We start from the raw sequence: 17,339 nt of genomic DNA on the forward strand, positions 1-17,339 counted from the left end.
AAATTTCTCTCTTTTCCCAATTTTTCCTCCTTTTTCTCCATCTTTTTATTTTGTTTTTTCGTGCAACCTTTTTGTTCTTAAAGTTTTCCTTGATTTTTATGTTCTTGATTTTATGTTTCTGAATATTTTTGTTAGACATATTGTTTCATTTTTTAAAGACTATTTAATTTTTTCGCAAGTTTATATTCTTTTTGGTTTACCATTTTTTTAAAAAATATTTTTATTTTTTTGTTAATTTCAAACATAAATCTGTAATTTTTTTTGAATTGCTGATTTTTATATGCTAACATTTTTCTAAACAAATTAAGCAGCAAATATTTTTTCATAAAGTAAAGTTTCTCCACGTAGACCTCTTTTGAAAAGCGAATCAGGAATTTGAAAAGTTTTTATATAGCTACCAAATTTTTATTTATAAAAAGTTTTACTTTTAGTTTTTTTATTTATGCGCAGAGTTTCAAATTTACTTTTATTGTCACTCCCCACCTAAAGTTTACACCCAATTTCTCCAGATCCCAAAAGAAAGTGTAGGTGCCTAAAAGAAAAAAAAGTAAGGCAGGTGTCAGCAGGAATTTTGTGTTGGGTGGCAGGTAAAATTCCAATTGCGGCTCATGCATTTGTTATTTGCTATTTTTGAAAAGAAAATACATGGCATTTGTAACACCCTAAAATTTGTTTCAAAAATTGTTCATAATAGTTTTGTAATTTTTGGAGTCAAAAGGAATTAATTTTGCAATATTTAAAACTCACCATAGACTCTAATTTGACTTGTTGCATTCATGCTGGTGCATATTTTATTTTGTATGAATGTGTTTGAGTTTATGAAGCTCCCAGAAATTTTGCAGAATTTTCTAAGCTTTTTAACTATTTTCTATGATTTTATTTTAATTTTTGGGCGTCAAAAACTCTTTTTATTTTTCTTTTTCTTCTCCTTTTCCTTCTTTTTCTACCAATTTTGGGCCACCGGTCCATTTCTTCCCCGCCGGCCGGATCCCCCTTTCATTTTCCTTTCCCTTCCGCCGGCCCATCTTCTCTCTTCCCCTCTTTCCTTCTTACGGCCCAGTCCGGCCCGTTTTCTTTTTATTCTTTTTCCCTCCGCCGCTCTCATTGACCGGGTGACCCCACCTGTCAGTCCCTCCTTCCTCCTCCCGCCGGGTTCGGCCGGGACTCTGCCCAGCGCCTGGACTGCGGGCCCACACGCCAAGGCCGAATCGGCCTCGCCCGCGCCACCTTTTTCTCCTCTCAAGCCGGCCCCATGGGATCCTTCTCTCCCGCAATCGACTGTTCTTTTGCCCTAATCCTGCACCCCACGTGCGCCGCCGTCTTCTCACTCAAACTCGTTGCGCCGCCGTCGATCCGTCGCTAGAGTGCTCCCCCGGCTATTTCGACCCCGTGGTAAGCTTCGCGGTGAGCTATCGGTTCGTTTCCCCTCCGGATCGCCTCAATTTCCTGCCCAGGCGAGCTCCCCTATATTCGTCGGAGCGTCGCCGTCGCCCCTCCTCGCCGCGGACCGCCTTCGATGCCCGAGCGCTGCCCAGGACCCCTGCAACAGCTTCTCCGTGCCGCGCTCGTGCCCCCAAGACCTTCCGCTCAATTTTTGGTTTTTGGTGCACCGTAGCGCCAAGAAGTCGCTGTTCCGGCGAGCTTCCGCTGTTTCCATGGCGGCGCCGCTGTGCGCCGGCGTTCCGCCGCCGCCAGGGCTGCCGGATTTGTCCGGACCGTCAGAAATCAACCCGCCATCCATCTTTATTCAAAATTTATTCTGTTTTAATCCTTTTTTCTTGTAGAAAACCCCCTGATCTTTTCTAATATGGAACCCGCCGTCCAAGCTCTAGTTTTTACACGTTAGCCCTCGTGTTTTTATACAAAATTATATTTTAGTCCCCGATTTTTTTCTGTTAAGCCCTTTTAAAATGTTTTTCTCACAAATGAGCCCCTGTAAAACTATTTGAAGCGTATCTTTATCGTTTTAACTCCGTTTTAAGTGTTCTTGATACCGTTTTGATCATTGCAATACGTAGAACCTATTTTTAAGTGTTTTACCTCTGTTTTTTATTGATTGCTGTACTGATTTATTTTATTTCCATTGTTTGCTTGAATGTGCTCGTGTTGCTTGGGGTGTTCGTGTTGTTTGGACGAAGAGCCGTTCGAGAACCTTCAAGATCAAGAATTTGAAGACTTTGAGAGCAGCAAGTGAACAAGGAAGCAAGTATATTCCTTGATCATATTTGGTCCTACTCATATTTACTTTATGCTTGCATGCATTAAATTGATCGGGTACCAATTTATTCTTATTACTATCTATGTTCTTGAATATCCAGGTTTTTCTTTATAAAAGCTTTTGGGTAGTATGCTTAGCCGCTGAACAATGGTTATGGCTGGTCAATGAAAGCTTTTACACTTGACACATGGTTTACACTCTTTGACGAACATTATGATACTTTGATAATGATACTTAAAATCAACCATGAAGCGACCACCCGTGAAAACAACGCAATCACAAGAACTACATGACTCTAATCTTGGCTAATTAATTAGATTTCTCTAGCTTGTTAGTAGCTTACCGAAAGGCGCAAGAGGGGACTAGGTTTACGAGTGGTACTCGGCCTGGCAAAGGGGTTTCGGTACGCCTTCGGGGTACGCTCGCTTTGGGGAGGGTGCACTCGCCTAGCGACTGAAACCTTAGCGGGCTACTACTAGTTAGAGAGTCTTTATAAAGGCCTCGTAGTGAATCCCTGCCACTCACCAAAGGATGTATTTAAGGGCCTTGCAAACCCGGGCATAAAGGGAGAAACGACTTGTGGGTAAAGTGTGCAACCTCTGCAGAGTGAAAACTAGTATATCAGCCATGCTCACGGTCAAGAGCGGCTCGAACCCTCACATGTCTACTTAATTGTAATCATTGCTTAATTCAGTTGTTCAATTGTTTCAAGACTTATTTATTACTATGTTTATTAAAGTCTTTTCATAAATGTGGGTTTGGATTCATTTAAGTTGTAATGCTAGTTTAATCAACTGTTTAATTAAAATGCTTACTCTTATTCAGAAAGTCTTATTCTTTGATTTTAGCCTTGCATGTCATTTATTTTTTTTCAATATACTTGCTGAGTACGTCATGTGCTCACACTTGCTATCTCAACACTGCTCAGATCAAGATCAGTTTGAGGACTTCCTCGAGGACATCCATGATTTCTAGGTGTACGTTCCCCCAGTCAGCTACCTATGGAGTTGGATGATCCGCTGTTAGAATAATTGCGAACTGAAATACTATTTATTTATGTTATGACTTTCAGCTTGGTTTGTAATAAATAACTTTGGTACTTTATGATATTGCTTCTGTTATTCAATATTATCATCATATGTGTGTATTTTGATCCTGGCGCACATATAATTTATTGTTCGGTTTATTTCTTTAAAATCGGGCGTGATAGAAATCTACAAAATAATTTGGAGAAATCGCAGGTTGTCTGAAATCAACCGTGTGGATGGAAACTAGCGTGCGCGTAAACTAGTGCCCTGTTTGGTTGAGTAGCACAAGCTACTGGAGACAACTTTGACCATTAATTAAGGATATTAAATAAAGTCAGTTTACGAAACTAACTCCACAACCCTTGAGCTACTTCACGAGACAAATTTAATGAGGTCTTTGACAGCATGATTAGAGTGTGATTACTGTAACACTACTCTAGCTAATCATGATGGAACTTGGCTCATTAGATTTGTCTCGAAAAATTACACTCAACTGTGAAAAGGTTTTGCAAATAAATTTTATTTTAGTACTTCATGCATATAAGATTTCTTATGTAGCGCAAGTAGCGCTAATGAAATAAACAGGGCCTAGAATTGCCCAAACAAACAAGGTCAAAGAAGAGTAGGAGTCATGACGGAGCACGGAGTACGATCTAGGCCCGGTTTAGTTCCAAATTTTTTCCTACAGTACCTATCACATTAAATCTTCGGATACATGCACGAAATATTAAATGCAGTTGAAAAAAGTAACTAATTACACAGATCAATTGTAAATGACGAGACGAATCTTTTAAACCTCACTAGTCCATAATTAGATATTAATTGTCAAACAACAACGAAAATGCTACAGTACCCTCAATCCAAAAAAAATTACGAACTAAACAATCTGGCAGATTTCTTCGCTGCACAAAAAGGACACCCTTGCCACGAGTCGAGTAAGTTGTAGCGGTTTTCATTTCCAACACGCCACCTCGGTTGAATACTTGAATTGTTTACTACCTTGAACAGTGCGATACAGTAAGAGCAAGTATAATACCGCACAATCAGCTGCCGAAATGAACTTTCACATCATCCAAATCTAACCATCCAAATCTAACGTGGAGTGAGAAACAAAAAAAGAGAGTGAAGGGGGCGAGTGACGAGTCGCCGGCCTAAAGCGGGCGGATGCGCGCGCCTGCAACTCCATTGGCCCTGCAACTGCTGCGTTCACAGCTTATTGGCCCCGCTCGCAGCGCTGCGCCCTGCCACAATTCTACCGCATTTAATACTCGCCGCTTTTCTCTCCGCCGGCTGGTGGCGAGCTTAGACTGTCTCCAGCCGTCTCCTCCAAAACCCACCCTCTAAAAAAAATATTTTTCTCCTTCTAAACAGATTCCGCACTCCATATTAAAATCTTCTCCAACAATACACTCCATACCATACCCCCTATACCCATCATACAATATTTTATATTTCCCTCTCCAACTAACTCCAACTATATCTTCCCCTCAAAACTATAAAATAACTGGGAAAGAGATGGAGAGAGACACGAGAGACGGGAAAGAGATGATGGAGGATCCTGGAAATGTGGAGGGCGACCGGGGTCCCCGAAATATCCCGGCTCGGATACCTGGCACCGCTGGAGCACATACCGATATTTCAAACCTCTATATTTGGGATTCCGGGTCGTTTGGAGTGCCCTGTTGTGGACAGTCTTACTAGCCATGCTCTAACGGGAGGCTCCCGTTGGCAAATTATTTTGATGTCAGGTCAAATTATTATTTTTTCAATGTAACCAGGTCAAATCATAGCCCGGTGGTTCCGCTACGGCACTACCACAACCACAGAGGCACAGACCGTGATGTTGTTGGATCCGACCAAGGTCGCTGCAGTGACGCATACACGACACGATCGCGGATTCACAGTCCACCACCAGCTGCATCGTTAACCGCCGGGCTCGCAGCAGCACATTTCCACCTGTCGACGAGGGCCGCGAGCGCCTGGTGTGCGGGGCCTGCGGGCCCGCCTGGCACCGACGCCTTGCGCGCCTCCGCCCGCAGCTCGCGCGCTCTCTCCCGCGCCACGGCGCCCTTCTCCCCCACCATCAGCTCCTTTGCCGCCGTGGCCACCTCCTCCCGCGGCACCACCCCGTCCGCCCTCGAGCTCGCCCGCAGCGCCAGCCCGACGTGCTCCGACGCCAGCTTCACCGCGTTCATCCGCAGCTCGGCGAACAGCGACCACGCTAGCGCCGGCACGCCCGCGGCCATGGCCTCCAGCGCCGAGTTCCACCCGCAGTGCGTCAGGAACCCGCCGACTGTGCGGTGGCCCAGGATCTCCACATGCGGCCCCCACTCCGGCACGACGAGCCCCACGGCCCTGGTCCTCTCGGCGAACCTGTAACGAACATGACACAATTTATGTCATTTCGAGTGATTTTGTTGATCGTATGACAACGCAATTAATGAAACTAATGGTTTTGTTAAGTGAATATTTCTAGATCCCAGGGATGAAATAAAAAGGCCATACAAAGCAATACACGAAGAAAGAACTCAAAGAAACGCTAAATTGGATGAGTTCTGCAGAAAATAGGAGCACCGGGAGAACCGATGCATGTAGCATCGGTGCATCCGATGGTTGTCGGAAGTTCCGACGCCCTGGCATTGGTGCAAATCTGAGCACCAAATGGAGATCAAGCGAAGACCAAGTCAAGATAGCCAAGTCACCGGTTGAACCGACGACGTCAAGCTAGGCATCGGTGTATTGGATGTACTATGTTCTAGAGATGATGTAATGCACGCAGGAGCCAAGTCTTCAGCACCGGTTGAACCGGTGGTCCATCGGAGCATAGCACCAGTGTAATGACGTCAGCAGGAGAGAAAGAGTCCAACGACTAGTTGAGTGACCGGTTTAACCAACACACAGTCATCGGTTAAATCGGTGGTGTCGCAGACAGTGCGTCAGAAGCTCAACGGTCGCTTCAGGTCTGAGAGTGACCAGATGAACCGACGCTGCCCCATACAAAGGCATCGGTTCATCCGATGGTATGTTGTTTTCTGCTGACCGTTGGAGCAACGGCTACAAGACTTGGTGGCCTATATATATGCCTCACCCCGGCCATTTGAAGTTCGCTGGAGTTACTAGAAGTCATACACACACCCAAGAACACCTCCAAGCCATACAAGAGCTTATTGATCATATCCTTAGCTTTAGCACTAGCTTTGTAAAGTGTTAGTGCTAGATTAACTCTTGAGTGAGTGAACAAGCAAGATTGAGATCCTTGTGGCTGGTTCTAGAGTGAACCACACTTGTATTAAGGTGTGCCGGCCCCTTGGAGCAATTGGTGGCTCGCCGGTAAATCAACGACCCTCCGGCTTGGTGTGGAGCGACGTCGACGACATTGTGCGGGGACGGAGACCCTTCCTTCATGGGCAATCTCCCTTAGTGAAGATCGGGATCAAGGTGACCGTGATTGTGTTCACAGAAGAGACTTGATTGCCGGGAAGCGATACTCGTCGTGAGTGCTTCAACAACGTGGACGTAGGGGCGTCTTTGTGGCAATCCGAAACACGGGATAAATCCTCGTGTCGAGAGTTCGCTTTCTCTCAGCCCTCCCTTTAGGCTTCCGCATTTCATATTGCAACTTCTGTGCCTTTACTTTCTTAGTGTAGTATCTTGCTAGGATTGGCTATAGGTTACAAAACTCTTTTGGGATGATGGTTTCACACTAAGGTGAACCGTAGTTGCACATCTAGATAGTTTGATCTAGTTTAAGTTTTCTGCAAACTAGTTGGAGCTATAGGTTAAGGTTTTAATAGTGCCTAATTCACCCCCTCTCCCTTTTAGGCTAGAGCACCTGATCGCTTTCAATTGGTATCAGAGCTGGGGACTCACTTCTCTCACAAAGAAAGCCAATTCCATTGGCAAATTTGTGTTTACCGGCTCATTAGATCGGTAGGCTTCACCGCTTAGTGAGTTAGCTCTTAGGGGGAAAGGATGGATCTTTTAGACCCGCTCCACGGTTCGACGGCACGGGCTTCCAACGATAAAAGGTGCTAATGCAAGCCCATCTCCAAGCGACGGGACTAAACGTTTAGAGAGTTGTGAGTGAGGGCATAAAAAATAATGGTGAACAAGAGAAGCAATATGATGTCACCGCAAAATGCATAATTTTATCTTCTCTTAGTGATAATGTGTTCAATCGTGTTTATTCTTTTGAAAATGCTAAAAAGCTTTGGCAGACTATCATCGAGAACCATGAGGGCATGGAGGATGTTGCCAACGAAAGATATCATGTTCTCATTGATAAGCTTAATAGTTTTAAGCAACTTGATGATGAGAATGCTGAATCTATGTACTCACGATTGAATACTCTTGTGAATGAGGTTAATTCCTTAGGTGTGAAGCAAATTGAAGATTTGGAACTCATTCGCAATATCCTTCACTCACTCCGAAGGCCGGACTATGATTTGGTGACAATAATTCTATATGAAAAAAATCTCACCACAATGACACCAAATCAAGTCCTCAACAAGGTGATCGCCCATAAGCTACGCAATGACATCAAGGCAAAAGTGCCTTCTTCTTCACCAACGCATAGCACCCTTGCATGCAAACAACTCAAGAAGTTGAAGAAGATGGTCATCAAAGTTAGCTCAAGTGATGAGGAAGAAGAGGGTGGAAGAAACTCCTCAAGTGATGATAAAGAGCCAATGCACCCCAACCTCTACAAGCAAGTAAAGAAGATGAACAAATGCTTGAAGGAAATCAACTCAATGGGGTATATGGTCTTCCTCAAAGATGGGCCTCACCATCAACTTATGAAGGTTGAGAAGAAGTTCAAGAAGAACAAGCAAAAGAAGGAGAAGAAGCCCAAGCATGAATCATTTGCCATATTTGGTGAATGGGTTAGCGGTGGTGAAGAATCAAGTTCAAGTGATGAATCAAACAATAAATTCACTACTCGCATGGGATCATCATCCAACACTTGCTTTATGGCCAAAGGTATGGATAGCGATGTAAGTGATGATGACTCCGACTCTCCTTCAATTGATGAACTTTTTGACCTTGTTCATGAGCACCAAAAAGTCATTAAGAAGCAATCAAAAGAAATTAAAAACCTTAGTACTCTCAAAGATCTAAATGCTTCTCTTCCTACAAATTTTGAAGATTTGGTGTGCAAATTCAAATTGCTTAGCAAGGAGCATGAAGAGCTCAAATTAAAATTTGAGAGCATTAATGATACTAATGACTCTTTGGAAATAAAGCAAGCTATCCCTTGTGCAATTCCTATCTTTAGGGTAGATGCTTCAACTTCTTGCATTGATTTAATTGAAGATTGTTGCTCTAACTCTTGCAATGAGAAATGCTATGAGAATATTGTTGTAGAATCATGTGATGATCTCATTGCCAAGGAAAATGATGAGCTCAAGTAAGAAGTGGAAAGGCTCATGAAGGACTTGTATAGATTGAAGGGCAAAGGCATAGAGAGCAATGTCCAACATTCTCAAGATAACCGTGAAGACATGGTGAAAAAGCTTGAGAAGGGGTCCACCGTGACTTGCTCAAAGTGCCACAAAGAAGGCCACAAGTCTAATAAGTGTCCTCAACCAAGGAAGAAGCTTCCGGATAAGAAGAACAAAAAGAAGCTCACAATCAAGAGTTCTGTCATCTACACCAAGCCCAACCGGAGAAACAAAAGCAATAGCACCTCCTATGTAATAAAAAAGAAGACAAATGGCAAGGTGGTTGCTCACAAGGTTGGGAAGAAGGAAAGGAGTTTGAACCACTCTATTTGGGTGCCCAAGGACTTCATCACCAATATGAAGGGGCCTCAAACGGTGTGGGTTCCAAAGGAGACTTAAAGTCAAGAACGGCTTCGGGGGATTTGGAGGCTTAGCTTATAAGTTGAAGTGAAGGTTCAAGCCAAAACAAGCTAAGCTCACAATTTGGACATTCGTTGCCCAAGTCCCCCATTAGGTAATGGTAGCTAGATTTAAATTCAAGCATCATGTAGCTCCATTGCTCTTGCTAGGATGTTTGCATGTTTTGCATCTCCTAGTGTTATATATGGTAGGTTGCTTGTGTCATGATTCTAACCCATGAGAAATCTACATGGTTTGATAAGTGTGTAGAAAGCTACACAAGGTTACCCTTTATGGTACATGGACTTCATGAGGTATGTGTTTCATATGTGTACCATGAACACAAACTATAGGGTAAACTTCCCAATTGTGTCAAAATCAATGTGCATACATTTGCTTGGTGATTCAAACACTAAATGCACATATTTAGGGGGAGTTCATCCTATAGGTTGTGATTTTGAGACTAACATGTTTGCAAGTTTATCTTTTGTAGTCTCACGATGGAGTTAAACACTCTAAGAGAATGTTATTCACGCTCAATGTGAACAAACAACTCTATAAGAGTGATTAGATAAATTGTGCTTCATGCATATTGAGCCATGCTCCTTAGAACTTAAATGCTCATATCTAAGTTCTTAGGCTATGTGCTCATACATTTGCTTAACCTTGGTGTACATGCAAGGTAAACAAAGTAACCCCCGGAGGTATGTAAGGTTCTAAACTCATTCAATTGATATAATTGTCAATTTTTTTAGAGCTACCTCCGTGCATGATAAGATCTAAGCTTTCTTGTTGAATCTTTTAGTTGTACACTTGATTTTCACGTTATCATGTTGTGTACACACTTGTGGAAAGCTTAGCTCATGTCATGCTAGTTTCGTGATTTGGTGATCCACCATAGTAAATTTTCAATTAGTATCTTCATTGATATCATATAATTGGATCATAAGTTATGGAACTAACTCCCTAGGCTACTAATCTTCTCTTGAGCTATATTGTTTAGCAAGACCTTTTAGGTGATTTGATTCCAAAGGGGAGAAATGTGGATCAAAGCAAGGCATATTCCCAACAAAGGGGGAGAGATGTTCCCAAGAAGGAAAAATATTTTCCAAAGGGGGAAAATGCCGACTGGATCAAGTCAACATATGAGAGAAGAGTAGAAAACAGGGGGAGGAACAAAGGGGGATCATGGTTTTAGGGGGAGGCCAAGCCGTCATTGGATGATGGTAAGCATCCAAGCAAGTGTAAGTGGTTCAATTTGTCAATTCTTGCAAATTTTATGCTTGCTTTGATTGTGTTGTCATCAATCACCAAAAATGGGAGATTGTAACGAACATGGCATCATTTATGCCATTTCGAGTGATTTTGGTGATCGTATAAAAACACAATCAATGGGACTAATGGTTTTGTTAAGTGAACATTTCTAGATCCCAGGGATGAAGTAAAAAGGCCATACAAAGCAATACACGAAAAAAGAACTCAAAGAAACGCTGAATTGGATGAGTTCTGCAGAAAACAGGAGCACCGGAAGAACCGATGCATGTAGCATCGGTGCATCCGATGGCTGTCGGAAGTTCCGACGCCCTGGCATCGGTGCAAATCTGAGCACCAAATGGAGATCAAGCAAAGACCAAGTCAAGATAGCCAAGTCACCGGTTGAACCGACGACGTCAAGCTAGGCATCGGTGTATTGGATGTACTATGTTCCAGAGATGATGTAATGCACGCAGGAGCCAAGTCTTCAGCACCGGTTGAACCGGTGGTCCATCGGAGCATAGCACCAGTGTAATGACGTCAGCATATGTCTCACTGTCGTTGTAGAAAACTCCATTTAATAATTCAGCCATGAATGAGTAAAACAAGCTAGCCAATTGACCATATCCTAGTAGTTTCAGCTAAGATATATACATCTAAAATAACCCATTTGCCTTTGACTTAGTTGGTCCACTACTATAAAACAGGCCTTTGTTGCAGGCCATTTGTCCCGGCAGCCTTTGGGCCTGGGACAATAGGTGGCTTTTGTCCCGGGTCCAACGGCTAGCTGGGCCAGCGGGGGGACAGGGGCCTTTTGTCCCGGTTGGAGGCACCAACCGGGACAAAAGGGTGGCCTTTTATCCCGGTTGGTGGCTCCAACCGAGACAAAAGTCCCGCGCAGCCTTTTGCCCCGGTTGGAGCCACCAACCGGGTCCCTTTTATCCTGGTTGGTGCCTCCAACCGGGACAAAACTCCTTGGCCCCTTTATCCCCTTCCCTCTCCCCCCGCCCGAGCCATTCAGCTCACTTGTTCTTGCTGTTCTTGGCTCGGGAGAGGGAAGTTCTTGCTCATTTCTTCACCACATTTGTGAAGATCTTTGATTCCCCGTCCATCCATCGGCGCTAAAGGTTTGGGGCTTGTTTTTCTCTTCTTCCTTGGCTTGTATAGCTCATTTCATGCTTTAGAAATAGAGAAAATGTGTAGCTAGCTCATTTCTTGGACATTTAGATTGCATATGTAGGTGTGATTTTCTTTTAGATTTAGATGAGTATGTGGATAATAGAAATTTTTAGAATGAGTGTAGACACTTCATGTGATGTACTTGTATATATGACCATATTGTGGATAGTTGATTTTTGTATTCATGAATGAATTAATGAAATGAGTATATTAGAATTTTTTGTATTATGAATGGATTATTTTGACACTAGAGATGTATTTATTCAGGCTCACATTGAACCATCTAGAAGCTAAAAAAAAATTATTTCGAAACAAGTATACGTCGTTAATCTCCATCCAACGGTGATGGCACTACCATTCAGGGATACACGATGTGCTGTAAGGACGTCGTGAATCGGCTGGTCGCATCACCAGCACTTCCGATTGATACGAAGACAGCATTTGACGCAGTCAGCATGGCCATTGTTGTACTGAGAGCATATCAACGAGCACGCTGCCTGTGCCAAGTGTTGTGTTCCTATTAATCGTAAATGTTGGTTGACCCATATATCGAGGAACACAAGAAAATTCTGCTCTCCAAATTCCCGGAGAAGTCTGAGGCATGGATTACACGTGAGCACATGAACACTTTCTGCAGCTAGATGCGGAAGCATCTAATGCATAACATGGATATAAGTGAACAACTGTTCTTATTGGCTAGGGGACCATCTTGAAATATCTTAACATACCAAGGGTATGAGATAAATGGAAACACATTTTATACGATAACCCAAGATAAAAAGAGTACCAACCAAAACAGTGGTGTTCGTATGGATGCCACGGACAATAATGGAAAAAAAGACACATATTATGGCTACATTGAAGAGATATGGGAGTTGGATTACAATCCCAATTTCAAGGTGCCTCTATTTCATTGCCAATGGGTTAAGCTATCTAGAGGAGGGGTAATAAAAGATGAGTATGAGATGACAATAGTTGATCTCAACAATGTTGGGTATAGAGACGAGCCATTTGTCCTAGCCCAGGATGTCGCTCAGGTTTTCTACATTAAGGACATGTCCAGCAAGCCAAAGAAGGGGATAAACAAGCAAAAGGATGAGCCTAAGCGACACATAGTTCTATCAGGAAAGAGAAACATCGTTGGAGTGGAGGACAAGACAGACTTGTCAGAAGAATATAATGATTTTGTTGTCATTCCACCTTTCGAAGTAAATGCTGATCCATGCATCCTGCTAGCCAATGATGATGCTCCATACTTGCGTCGTGATCATAATCAAGGGACATTTGTGAAGAGAAAGTCTGTTACCGCTAATCTTTCAAGTACTTGAATCATTTTATATTATTTTATAAAAAGTAATCGCAATTCGAATACTTTTATTATATATGTAATGTACAATTATACTTTATGTGTTATATATATCATTTTTTATATTTTTACTTAATTACTAGACTCAATTATAATTTTCAATCAATAATGGATTACTCAACTAATTTTATTTATTTCATGAAATTACATTCACATTAACACACTATACTCTCTCACTAACACACACAATTTCACTAACACACACTATCTCTCAAACTCACACACTACTCATTAATATCATGAAATTGCTTAATTTTATGTAAAATTCACTTTTTAAACGTTAATATCGTGATAGAATCCACTTTCTATCGAAAAGCAACAGTTTGAAAAAAATTTGTTCACCTAATATATTTTTGCATGGTCAAAATAACAAATATGATTTCAAAAAAGTTAGATATTTCGTTGACCCAATCACTTGAATGAAAATTAATTATTTTTGTTGCGTGTATCAAGTTTATATAGAGATAAGAAATTTTGTTCCATAATTTTTGGAATCATAATTTTATTAACTGAATTAACAAATGAAAGCCTATTTTAAAAGAGAAGTAAAAAAACAAAAACAAACATAAGATTTGGCGGGAATGAGGGAAAACGAGCTCCTTTTGTCCCGGGTGGTAGATCCACCCGGGACTAAAGGTGGACCGCGGGCTGGGACAAAAGGCCCTTTTGTCCCTGGTGGTGGCTTCACCCGGGACAAAAGCCCCCTTTTGTCCCGGGTGAAGCCACCACCAGGGAACAAAAGCCCCCCACCCCCCTATATAACTCTCCTTCTTCCTCGCCCCCTCCCCCCAACACTTCGCGATTTTCTTGATTTCCGCCGGCGCGCCGTCGTCCCGTTGCTCGATCCGATGCCTCCTTCTCGCCATCGTCGTCGTCCCTCGACCTCCACCGTGGAACCACCGCCCCGCTGCACCAAAGCCCGCCCGAGCCACCGCAGGAGCTCTGCCCCGTGCCCAGGACCTGCTCCGAGCCCGCTGCCCTCGGCCTCTGCCTTGCACGCGCCGAAATTTCGCCCGGAGCTCAACTTAGGTGAGCCGCTCCGCCATAGAATTTCCTCGCCACCGGTGTCCCCCCAGCCACGCTGACCACCTCCCTGGCTTCGCATCGCGACGCAGAACCCGCTCGTGGGGATCAGAAGCCCGGAGCCGTCCAGCAAAGACCTCGCCCACGAGCTCTGTCAAGCACCGCCACCGAATCTCGACGCCGGCCATCCTGCACTGCAGTATCCTCCACTTCAGGCCCTCGGTGAGCACCATGTTGCCTCCCTGATCCTTTTTATGCCGGTTCCGGTAGGCCGTAGCTGCCCCTGCAGCCAGAACGCAAACACCGGCGCTCCGCCGCCGCTGCTCCACCACGGCCATGCCCCTGCGACCCTGCACAGCACCGCACCGACCCGGTTTCGCGTCACCCTTGCACTGCGCATGCGCACACGCCCTTTTGCCCAGTTCACATGCCCAGAACTGCACGCGAATGCGCTCGCCGGCGAGCCTGCTGCCACAGATCCGCCCCCGCAGCTATGGCCGCTGCTCCGCGCCCCGGCGAGCCCCGCTGTGACCCCAGGTGGGTTACGCGTGCCGCACTGAGCCACCCTGGCCCTTTTCCCACTCGAATCCCAGCCTAGAGGACCGAGTTTGGCCAACTCCGGCAGCACCCCGCCGCGGGAGCTTTGTCTCCGGCGAGCCTCGCCGCCGACCCGTGCTCCGATGAGCCCTGGCCGCCCGATCCGCATCCAACGCTGACGATTAGATCCTGAACCGTTATGATCCGAGCCGTTCAATCGCGATCCGACGATCCGGTCCCCTTGGTACCGGTTCGGCCTGGAAACTTTGCTAAAGAGTCCCTGGCTTTTTCTTGAATTAACCCGCAGTCCGCGTTAGTTCAAAAATAATTCCAGTTCAGCCTAGAATCTTTCACAGAACCCCCTGAGCTTTCTAGTTTTTGGGTCCGCAGTCCAGCCCCTGTCTTTTTGCACGTTAGACCCTAGATCTAACCTTTAATTACATTTAGGTCCTTTGTTTTTGCGTAGAACCCCCTGTAGTTCCAGTTTTCTCGCAGTTTAGTCCCTGGACCTTGTTTTAGCCCTATATTTCGCGTTCTAGCTCCGTTTTAGGCGTTCTTTATGTCCACGCGATCGTTGTAATGCGTAGAATAGTTCTAGCTCAGTTTTGTTTGCTGTTTTTATGTATTGTTGTACTATTTCTTAGTTTTTGCCTTGTTTGCATGTATGTGTATGTGCCAGACTTTGTTTTGGCGTTGCGATCGTGTGTAGACGTTGAGCAGTCAGAGGAGTACCAGGAGCCACCTTCCGCGGGACACTTCGAGCAGCAGGAGCAGTTTGAGGAAGGCAAGTTTATTTCTTGAATTACTTAGAGAATATTACTCGACCTCGTCCATCGATCGGTACTTAGTCAAATGCTCGCAAATATGTGGATTATTTAGAGAATTTTTTTAAGGGTTTTATTTGTATTCATATTTTAGTTACGATGGACCCGCGACACATAGACGCGGAAGATGAACAGTTCCAGTTGAATATGATTGCCGAAGGTCAAGGAGATATCCCTGAACAAGCTGATGATGGCAGCAATACCGACATATATTTGAATATGTCCGGTGATGGAATTGAGCCACCATCTATTCAGGATGACGCTGTTGGTGAACAAAGTGCTAATGTACATATCACAACTATACTTATTTGTAGTGAAAATCATATTTTCATCTGAATCTATATGAATACTATGAATGTTTTTTTATAGCCGTCTAGATCATCGTCGCAGCAGGAAAAGATGAGGCGAGGCCCGACAAAAAAACTGGAAGGGCGGTTCATTATAACGGAAGTTGGTCCAGATGGTGAACCGATCGCTCCAGAAGTTACTGCCAAAAAATTCATAAGACAATCCGGATGTATTGTCAGGGACCACATCCCGATCAGCTTTAGGCTCTGGAAAGCTTCCAATCCAAGCAAGGAACGGGATGCGGTACCCGAAAGAGAAAAAGAATGGTGCTGGTGGGAGCTTAAGAAAAAAATTCACAGTTCCAGCTGAATCTGAAGAGATATGCAAGCACTGGACCCTGAGTAAGATGGCCGAACAACTGCAATCATTCAAGAAAATTTTGACGAAGAAATATATAAAGACCGGGACCACACCTGTATTTATTGGCGAGCTCGAAAAGCTCAGGGGTCATTGGGATGCATTTGTGGAATACAAGTATTCAGAGCTTGGGCTTCAAAAGGTGCAGAAGGCCAAAGACAACGTCTCGAAGAAAGTGTACCATCGCACTCTAGGCCAAGGAGGCTACAAGCTTGCAATACCCAAATGGGAGAAGATGGAGCAGGATCTGCTTGACAGAGGCATCCAACCTGCGACCATGAACTGGCCTGAAAGGTCAAGGACCTGGTTTTATGGTCACGGGGGAAGCTTGGACCCATTGACTAGGGACTGCATCTATGGTCCAAAGATCCAGCTAGCAGCCCAGAGACTACAGGAGGCCATACAAGCAGCAGCCGAGGGAACATTCCCGCCGGATAGAGAGAGGGACGAGCTGACTTACGCCCTTGGGAATCCAGAGCATCCGGGCCGCACAAGAGGCAAAGGCGTGGTTCCGTGGAAGTATGGGTTCAGGGATTACATTGAATCATATAGAAGCCGGCAAAGAAGAAAGATGATGAGCGGGAGCACTTGCAAAGGCTAGAGGAACGGCTCATGTCACACGATCAAAGACTGGAGGAAGAGGTTCAACGCCAAGTGGCCATAGTAATAAGCTAGCAACAGCAAGCACAAACGGTACCTCCAGAGCCTAATGTCGCAGCCGATCATATGTCTCAGCGGAAAAGCAGCTGCGCTTCCACAGACGTCGCCGTCGAGCCAACGGGGATCCAGGCCGCAGTTGAAGCGACGGCCCCGCAGCGATTTCTAGTGGATGAGATCACCCACCGGACACTTTATGACCTGCAGACTGCCATTAAGAACTTAATGTTCACTGTTGCGTACGGTACCGCCATGCCAACCCAACTAGGCGACGTGTACCACGGGTAGCAAATTCCGGCAGGATATACAAGAGTTGGCGTGGAGCAGGTGTGCCAGGGTTGGGAGACGCTCGAGCTTGATATTCCTGGAGGCGATGGGGAGAGGACACTAGCAGAAGCCATTCATGGCTACATCCTATGGGATAAGCGCTACATTGTCCTAAAGTCGGATGATCGAACACCAAGATCGGCATCTCAGCATGCCTCTCCAAGGCCATCATCTCCGCAAAACCCCCAAGGGCAGCACTATCTCAGCAAGGTTCACCGGCACATTCTCCATCACCATCATCTCATGCGCCGATGAACACTCAAGCGTCACCGTCGCCTCCATGGTCACCCCCTCCGCCGCCGGCAAAGAAGCAGAAACAACCGCCGGCAAAGAAGGAAGCTGCACCGGCTAAATAGCCTCCAAAGAAGAAGGAAAAGAAGA

At 44.8% G+C, this 17,339-nt stretch overlaps 1 protein-coding gene across 1 annotated transcript; it reads right to left on the minus strand.

The window, feature by feature from the left end:
* Window positions 1-5,144: 5,144 nt before the first annotated feature.
* LOC120662596 (UDP-glycosyltransferase 72B1-like) lies at window positions 5,145-14,246 on the minus strand. Its single transcript, XM_039941712.1, has 2 exons — window positions 13,972-14,246; window positions 5,145-5,619 (listed from the first exon to the last, which is right to left on the minus strand). The coding sequence occupies exons 1-2, from the start codon at window positions 14,244-14,246 to the stop codon at window positions 5,145-5,147; spliced, it is 750 nt and encodes a 249-aa protein (XP_039797646.1).
* Window positions 14,247-17,339: the final 3,093 nt, after the last annotated feature.

This window comes from Panicum virgatum, chromosome 2N (genome assembly GCF_016808335.1).
Source record: "Panicum virgatum strain AP13 chromosome 2N, P.virgatum_v5, whole genome shotgun sequence".
Taxonomy (NCBI): Eukaryota; Viridiplantae; Streptophyta; class Magnoliopsida; order Poales; family Poaceae; genus Panicum; species Panicum virgatum.